The sequence below is a fragment of the Arachis stenosperma genome, chromosome 1, assembly GCF_014773155.1.
Source record: "Arachis stenosperma cultivar V10309 chromosome 1, arast.V10309.gnm1.PFL2, whole genome shotgun sequence".
In the NCBI taxonomy this organism is placed as follows: domain Eukaryota; kingdom Viridiplantae; phylum Streptophyta; class Magnoliopsida; order Fabales; family Fabaceae; genus Arachis; species Arachis stenosperma.
Genome location: NC_080377.1, coordinates 10,744,786 through 10,754,202, shown reverse-complemented (window position 1 = coordinate 10,754,202; position 9,417 = coordinate 10,744,786). Strand labels below are relative to the sequence as shown.

At 29.8% G+C, this 9,417-nt stretch overlaps 1 protein-coding gene across 1 annotated transcript; it reads right to left on the bottom strand.

The window, feature by feature from the left end:
* Positions 1–4,431: 4,431 nt before the first annotated feature.
* On the bottom strand, positions 4,432–8,932 carry LOC130983156 (D-aminoacyl-tRNA deacylase). The gene is made up of 9 exons (XM_057907375.1): positions 8,595–8,932; positions 8,153–8,336; positions 7,434–7,576; positions 7,100–7,163; positions 6,263–6,315; positions 6,022–6,077; positions 5,591–5,665; positions 5,306–5,491; positions 4,432–4,901 (listed from the first exon to the last, which is right to left on the bottom strand). Exons 1-9 carry the CDS (start codon positions 8,907–8,909, stop codon positions 4,814–4,816), a joined length of 1,164 nt encoding a protein of 387 aa, XP_057763358.1. The 5' UTR covers positions 8,910–8,932; the 3' UTR covers positions 4,432–4,813.
* Positions 8,933–9,417: the final 485 nt, after the last annotated feature.

Here is a 9,417-nt window from a genome sequence, read left to right as displayed (position 1 = left end):
ATAATTAAATTCTATTTTAAATAAATATATTATGTTGAGTTTCAATTATTATCAAATTTAGAAGTGTATTTTGTAAGGTGAACTAGACAAACTAAGAGTATAATTCACACAAATAAAGAGTTCTCTTCTCTACAAATTAAATAATGTTGATAACAAAAAGAGGAAAGAATTTGACAAAGAAAAAATGAATATCATCATAACCAAAGTAACAAAAGCAATTACCTTATTTGATGCATGAATAATTCTAAAAGGTTCACTAATTATTAAGATGAAGTTTTTTGAGCTCTACATGCATGTTGAAATTTCAAGTATTATGCATCAAAATATCTTAATAACTTAATTAATTATAAGAATAGATTAAATGATACTACACTATTTTTGGTAGATACCGGCAGTTAGTAAGTTGGATAGTAGCATTTTTTAACCGCTAAAAAACAGATAGCAGCAGTTGTTAATCTGCTTTAAAATAGAGACGACAAAATTCTTACTAACGATTTATAGTAATCGCTGAAATAACAAACTATTGAAAATTCTTCTCTTTTTTGCTGTGTCTAATGCTGCTATTTTTAAATTAGCAACAGTTTTTTAAAATCGCCGCTAAAAACGCATCATCTGCCACTTTTTTTATAGTGTGAAGAGGCCATAAATACAACAAGTCAAACTTTAATTTGGACAACAATAATAGTGAACATAATTGAGGCCATAAGACCTTCACAAAATTTAATAAAAGTATATTAATCAATTTTTAATCATTGTAACAATTTATTATCACACTTGAAATTATTCATAATTTCAACAACATTGAATTTGTTACTAGTTTAAAATTTTTCTTTGGTATTAGCCTTAACGAGTGTATATAATTAATCATTAGATATTGATCGGTAATTTAATAACTATTGAATAAGTACAGCGAATTAATGTTTAATTAGTTAATATTAACTCATATTTATTATTAAATTATTTTTTTTAACTTTCACATTTTGGAAATTTAGGATTTAAAATTAGAATTGAGGGTTTATTATAAAATTTAGGACACATAATTTAAAGTTTAACATTTAAAATTTAGAATTAAAGATAAAAAAAATAAAAAATAAACTGAAAAAAACTTCTTAATTAAATTCATAATTATTACCTGAAAGGTAACCCTTCTGCTTATTGTATTGTGATGCAATGAAGTCTCTATCTTCATTATGTTCCTTAAACAACATATATAAACGTAAATAATGCTGATGAATAGTCAAATATGATGAAGAAGAAGAATTAATTATTATATTTATATATATTAATGCGTATAAATAATTAGCAAGTACCTTCTCAGTAGCCCTTATTAACTTTCTTACCAGCCTTGGGTGATTACTGTGTGCATTATTGGCTAATCAAAAGGATGATAAGAAATGATAATTATTTATTGGATTACTCATATACATATACAAGAATGAAAAAGAAAGATTTACATATTAATTAATTAATATTATTATTGCATACCTTGATGTTGGAATGAAGGTTGAAATTGAGTAGTTGATGGAAAAGAAGCAGAAGAAGGTGGTAGCATATAAGAGATGAAAATGATGCTTAGCAAAGTAATGATGATTATGAGCACCATGTTTACTCTTAATTACTCTATTCAAGCTTGAGAAATAGCATTAACATGAGAAGAGAGACCAAACACTCCAAAAAGTGAAGAGCTCCGAAACAAGTAAAAGAACATTAATAGGGCCCTTGGTTTCTTTTTTTTTTTTTTCTAATATAATAACCAAGATTAGTTTACAACTTTACATTAGGCACTAAAAAACATAAAATCAGTCATTATAATCAGTTAATAATATAGAATACACATAAAAATAAATTAAATTATAAATATATTTATATATAAATAGATGGTGAATAATTTTGGTACACATATAGTATTTTTTAAAAGAATTAATATCTATTTTTGTACATATATGTGTATATTTCTAATGTAAATATACTGTTATATATATAGTTGGATAAAATATTATTTTAGTTTTTAATATTGTGCTAAATTTTAATTTTATCTATAATATTTAAAATATTTTATTTTTTATATATTTTTTTCATCTTATTTTATCCTATTTTAATTCTTTGATAACATTAAAATTCTTTCTTCTAAAATTACCATTTTTTTCATTATTATCTCTTCTTCTGAATAACGATAACAATCATAATGATAGTGGTTATAATAGTAATTATAGTAATTTAAAGATGAGAATGATAAAAGAATAAGAAAAAGAAAAAGATAATAATAATAAAAAAATTATTTTTTAAAAGAAAATTTATTTTTAATCAGAGAATGTTCAAAATAAAAATATAACGTTTTAAACTAAAAGATCAAAATTAAAAATTAACCTAAATATTAGAAACTAATAAAGTATTTTATCCTATTCTTTTTCCAAACAAAATACATATATTTTTGTGTTCAAATAAAATACAGAAACTTTTCAACTTTCTGTTTATACGCATATTTAATTATGTATGCAATCAAAATACAAAAAAAAGTGTTAGAAACTTGTTAAATTCTGTATTATACTCCCAATGGTTCCAAATATTTATATGGTAAAGATTAAACATATTATTGTTGAATTGAACCCTCGAAGAAATCACCCAAGTTGACCGACATTGATGCAAGCCAAGAAAATAATAGTTAGGGTTTTTGTCTTGTGGTTTATATATGTAGTGGGAACTGGGAATTGTTTCAAATTTATAAACTAAGATCACATGTTTCCTTGTCAAATTCAAGAGACGTACACCAATGAAGACTGTGACTTGATCTTTTAATTAGACGTTTCAATTTTAAACTTTGGATATGAACAATTTTTCTTTACATATTTCTGCAAAATTAGGTCGGATTAGTCAAATTCTTAATGATAATTGAAAAATATTAACTAATTTGACATATTTTACTAAATTATTTAATATATTATATATAAATATTTTAATTATCTTCTTCACATGAAAATAGTTTTATACAAAAAATGTGATCAGTTCGATTTTGGGCCGAAAATCAACTGAACCAACCAATTCAGTTTCTATATAACATCAACTAATTAATTTGCTGTTTATGCTACAATGGAACTGAACTAAAAAAAATCAATTTTTTCGATTTTAAGTTCAATTGTAGCAAATTTCAATTAGATTTTGCATTAATTTTCGATCCAAGTCGATAACTTACAACCTTACTTTCACATGAGTAACCGTCACAAAAAAATAAAATATAATTCAAGAGACATGCAGCTACACCAAAGCATCATTCATGGAAACTCTTGCTGTTACCAAAGCTAAAGCACATGCATTATTATAGTTAAAAGTGCAATGGTGCAAAAAACATAAGCACCGTTTTCATGACCCTGAGTTAGGTAATGATTTTGTATAAATCTTTATTTTTTGTGTTTCAGAAAAGAAGCCATGTATATAGTAGGTCACTTATTTAAAAATGTGATATCAGATAAATGATCTTTCTCCTCTTTAGATATTAAATTGGTTCATTTGTCTTCTCTTTATTAATTAGATAATTTTAATGCTTTGCTTTGTTATGTTTTATATGAATGATTAAGATTTAAATGGATAATCTGTTAATTAAATTAATCATTTTTTAATGTAAAAAAAAAAACGAATACTCATTACTGTCAAAAAAAAAAAAAAGCTGAATACTCCTTACTCATTACTTTATTTATTATCTCTGATAGCGTGTCATTTTATAGTGAGTATTACATTCTGAAAATTAATTGGAACACATTAGCATTTGTTCTTGAATAATATGGTAATACTGAATTTGGATTTTCTAAATTTTAAATTTTTACTTGTGATTTTTTATTCTTGAATAGTTTTTCTCTCATATTTTTTTTGGTCCTACTTATGAAATAAATAATAAAAGATTAACTTAAGACTCTAAAGTGAAATTCAAAATTTAGAAGATCTAAATCTGTTAACACCATATGAGTTTGTTTGTTCCAAAAGAAACTACTCAATAATATTTAACTTAAAAGAAAAATTAAGAAATAATGGTGTATTTAGTTTGTATTTTTATTTTTTTTATTTTTTATTTTTAGAATTTTGTAAAAATAAAAACAAAAGGTCAAAACAAAGAACAAAATTTATTGTTTTTACCTTTTTTTTAAAACCTTTAAAATATAAAACATTAAAAAAAATACAAACCCATTTTTAAAACACAATTTTGAGTTCCAAAAACATTCTTGTTTTGCCAGAAACATCCTAAACATTCTGGAGAAATCAGTCATCAGCAACAAGCGTATATTAAAATAAGAAAAATTCTTGTTTTTTCTACAATGTAAAATAGTTTCTTCTTCGATTACTATATCTATCAACAATTTATTGTTTTTTCTCTTGTTTCTTTTCTCTTTCTTACTACATGACAAAGAAATCAAAGAATGCCTCTTAAAACAATACACAACATTGATATGAAAAGCCAAAAATTATTATATTGCCAAAATAATACCACTACTTTTCCTGTCATGGTTTTGAATCATCACTCTTATATCTAACCATAATTATTTTTTGTCAAATTTTCTAAACCTGTTTTTTTTCTCCTTCCTGTTCAGTAATTCATTACAAGTGTAGGGAAAACAATTTCTGCAAAATAAATGTAAGCATTACATTGCATAAATGCTAAGGATCCCTAGTGTTTGACTTGTATAAACAATATTCTGTTCTGTTTTTCATTGTAATTAGAATTTATCTACCATTTTGCCTCAAATTTCACTTACCCCAATCATCTCAAATGGACTTGACCAAATGGCTAATCTGGTCTTACAAAAAAATCTTCAAAAATCAATACTCAGTAAAAATTAGTTGGCTTTCCAATTTTTATGTTCTGTTCAGTAAGGAATGCTGTTATAGCATTCTTCTGCCAGCTCTTGAAACTCCTGAAACAAAGCAGTTTTTAGGGTCAATACTAACTTGAGCAACAAGGAATCGCCAAAGCGTAAAAGCCTATCAGCCATATCATAGCCAGCCAAGAAACCATTATAATTAATCTATATTTTTATACTAATTGTAAACTAACTAGTCCTAATGGAATAAGCAGATTAATCTACAGTCCCAATGTCTCCTTGTTTTTCATTTTAAGACGCTTACCCTACGCTACCTAAGCGATTATCTATGATATCGGTTCCACATACGATATAGATAATTGGTTCCATGATATGATACATATAACATGAGTCATTTAGCTGATTTTATGAGATATTCTAACATGATGTCCGAGGAAAGATAGCAAGATTGAGTTTTTGTTTTGTATGCAAAAGGCATAAGAGTTAGTAAAGCTCACTTGTGGTCGAGATGTGCAAGAATTTCGCCACCCGGGAAAGCAACTCTAGTGGCCTCATATGCAGCTAATATAGACTGTCTCCAAGTTCCACCAATCTCCGCATTTGCTTCTCCTTTCGCTTGGTTCGGATCTTCCATCGGAATTGAATATCCGGAAAGGAGGTGACCCACCCAAACATCGTCTTTCCTGTATATTGTTTTACACAAAAACATGCATTAACGAGAAGATACAATGTCTATCAAAAGTCAGAGAGAAAATTAAATTACAGGGATAATGACTGCTCACAATACTACATCCATATGCCGAGGCGCATAGTGTCCGCCACCTATCCCAAGAAGGACTTTCTTCTTATCATTCTCCCTACACAAGATCATGAGATATAGATTCAGCTTAGAAGTTAAAACAAATTTTGAAAACTGCAGCACAAAGATATTACACTAAAGAAAACAAACATGATCTTTCTCAAGAACTAAATTCCATAAGATGCATTATGCAATGTTGGCAGCATTAGAACAATTTAAAAAATATCAAGAGCAGATGCTAAATTATAGTCCACGAAGTCGAGCATGAAAATTGGAAGACTATAGTTAAACGTATTTTCCATCTTGCGAAACAGAGTGAGAATGAATGAATGATGCTATCTGAAAACACATTACACATGACCTCATGTAAACACCAAACACGGAACAAAAGCGCAATTGGCTTCATCATTCTACCTGCTCCAGTTTCCGACATCTGTCCCTCCTCCGAGTCCAAGTCCTTCCCATACTAACTACAACAACACAAACACCATCATCTCAGTAAACAAAATAACTATATTATTCCTAATCAGCTCCTACCCTACTCCATTTATTTAGGTATAGATAGTTAAGAGATAAAATTCCTTATCGAAGGAATTTCGTAGAAGCAAAATTCTACATATCGATGCAAAGTGAAGAAAGCACAAATCCATTCAACCTGAGCCATTACTTGAGCAGCATCCTGTCTTTTCCAATAGTCTTCGGTACTACCTATACCGCAAAAGAAAACCAGTTTATATTAAGCTATTCAACAACAAAGTGTTTTCACAAGTCATAACCAAATCAAATAACTCCTTAGCGATTTCGTATATTTTGTATTAAGGTCTACTCTCTTTAGTGATATTTTTCTGAGTCTTCTACAAGTCATCATCAAATCACCGAGAGAGAAATTATACCATCTTAATTTATTCATTCGAAATTCAAATGTATTTATTTTCCCCCTTTCCCCCTAAAGTTATAGCTAACAGCTTCTAATGTAACATGAGAATGCTGTTGAGATGGTGCAAATTACTTAAAAGATACCAAAAGATATTAACGTTGTACCCAAAAAAAAAAAGGGATTCCAACACATAAAAGGGTATCGGTACAGGTGAAAGACGGTTAATTGAGGACCAACTTAAGGACAGTCAACAATTCCAATAACTCGAAATCATGTTCCTGCACCATGTATTAAACTACAATAACACTGCTGATTTACAAGCTTCACCTATATTTCTCCTTGAACATCAGTTTTTTTTTCTCCCACCCAAAAAAACTTGAAAGATGGAACCTTCTACATGATTAACAAGTATTCCCAAAAGGAAAAGATGAATATGAATTGAAAATGAGATTAAACATCAAGATAAAGAAAGATGGTCTTGATTTGGAAACCAAACATTGGGGGAATAGTAATGAATTTATACCTTAATAATAGATTATGCAATGTACTTATGATATATGGTATATCAAATCCATCAATCCAGAACAGATCTAAGAGGAAGAAAAGAGCACTCACCAATCTCAAGAAACATTGTTGGCTTATTCGTGAATGGCCCGTGATGAGTGGCCTCCAAAGTAATCTAATTTGAGGAAACATATCAAATTCTGATAGAATAGCTTTTCGAAAGTACAATCCCATTATCAAAAACACAATTTGACAATAAGCCATTTTTGTCCAACGGGAAAGAAGGCATGTAGTTTCGAAAAGTGCTAAATTTAAGAAGAAATGCTTGACATATAACTGGAAAAAAAAAGGCTCATTTCTCGTAGTGAAAATTGACATGCAGGAAAGAATCAAAAGGCTCTAAAGAAAGGCATTCTGAATTTCAATTGCTCAAAAGGAAACACACCTCAAATTCAGGGACCAGATTATGAGCTTGAGCCAATTTCTTCAAAAGTCGAAGCCAAGGACCTATCCGAGGATTCGGCAGTGCAGCCCATCCCGGTTTCCCACCCTGGGGTGGAACATCACCCTGGCGCAAATGAGGAACTCCTGCGCATACGTTCCACCAAAAAATGATCAACACACACATTTTCACTCCACATAATATAAAAAAGAAGATAAAGAATAGATCAAGTCCGTTATATCCATTATATTCGATTCTTGAATCAACCAAGGGCATGAAGACTCACCCTTTCAAATTTTAAGGTAACACATGTCTGAAAAGAAAAAATCTACTTATCATTTCTTGATTAAGAAACACAACACAAGTGTAAAAATTAGATCAAGTTTGTTATATCCGTTACATCCAAATTTCATATCGACTAAGGGTCGAAGGGGACATTTTCCTCGTGAAAGAGTCACCCTTTCAACTTTTAGGTTGCATTTGGATATTGCCTTAGGATAAAAATACAGAGACATCCGGGGACACAAAGTCACAAACCTATCCAAACGTGGCCTTAATCTAACTCATGTCTAACAAAAAAAAAAAAAAAAAGAAGTCCACTTATCATAGCTTGAATTGAGAACTAGACAAAACATATTAAAGAAACATGAAAGAACTATACAAGTTGCTATCTCAAGCAAGAAGAACAGAAAAAGAGGGCAATCAAGACAAGAAATTAATACCAATGGGATGAAGAGTGAGGGCAGGTTTGTTAGAAACAGCAGTGTGCTTGCTGAAGAAGATGACCTCATCAACAACCTCACCAGTCTTCTCTTCCCACCTCTTGTCCAAGTCATCCTCCACCACTATGCTCTTCCCATGAAGCAAAACCCTCACCCCTTCATTACAGAAACTCTTCATATCATCCTATAATAAAGAATCCAAGGTGTTGCAATCCATTAGATCAGAATAAATAATTCATAGAAAACAACCTAGAAATCAATTTTTACTAATTATAAGAAACATTACTAACTAATATCTAACTAACTCAATGATATCTACAGTAGAAAACGGTTAATAGTCAAAACAGTTGTTAATTCAGTTCTCGAAACATGAGATACCTCAAATTGATTCACTATCATATCTATCAGAATCAATTTGAAAATGAAGTATTGATAATTGAACCTGGAAATGGGGACCTGGTTGCCAAGCTGGCATGGCCAAGAGGGCATTGGCAGGGTTGATGGAAGCAGGGTCGGAGGTTGTAGCAACAAGAAGAGTCACCATTGCTGAGTGGTGGTGGTGCTTCACTTGAATTGAATTTGATGAAGAAGAAGAAGAAGAAGAAGAAGGGGAAGGGAATAATAATGGTTTGGAATTTGAAAGCGGTATTGAAGAAAAAGGTGGTAGCACACGGTTAAGGTAACTGCTAGTAATGAAAAGTGGAACACTGGCGGCTGCAGCTGTTGTCCAACAAAAACCAATCGTACGAAGTAGCATGTTATTATGTCTTCTGCCACTGATTTACCAAGGACCAAGGACTAAGGAGTAAAACTCCAAATTGGTTTTGGAATTTGGAGGCTTTTTTTAATTAAAATAAATGTGTTTTTTTTTTGGACATACAAAATGATAAATCCCAAATCAGCAGTAACTCTTTGGAATTGAAGGAATTTATTTGCATTTTCGCTATTTTCCATTCACTTTAATACATTCATGAACTTGAATGCTTCTCTTGCATCTTAACAAAAATAAATACAATATTAGATCTAGACAATTTTTGGTCAAAAAAATTTCCTTCCAAAAAAATCAGGAAAAGCATTTAACTTTGTGTATAGTGAGGGATCTAAAAATTTTAAATTTTAGAGACAAATATATATTATATAAGAATAACAAAAAACTTTATATAGATATATCGCTCGTCTTCGTTGATTACCCTTTTGGTGAAGCAAAAATATCTAAAAAGCTAAACGAAGAGAGCAATTTATGAATATCAGCAGATAGAAATGGA

What these genes read in the sequence shown, in the direction of transcription:
- LOC130983156 (XM_057907375.1), bottom strand. Translation starts at nt 8,909, where the DNA reads ATGCTACTTCGTACGATTGGTTTTTGTTGGACAACAGCTGCAGCCGCC. An exon ending in AACCAGGTCCCCATTTCCAG is followed by an intron (nt 8,337 to 8,594) that starts GTTCAATTATCA and finishes TCTTTATTATAG; the next exon opens with GATGATATGAAGAGTTTCTG. An exon ending in CTTGCACATCTCGACCACAA is followed by an intron (nt 4,902 to 5,305) that starts GTGAGCTTTACT and finishes GCTTTGTTTCAG; the next exon opens with GAGTTTCAAGAGCTGGCAGA.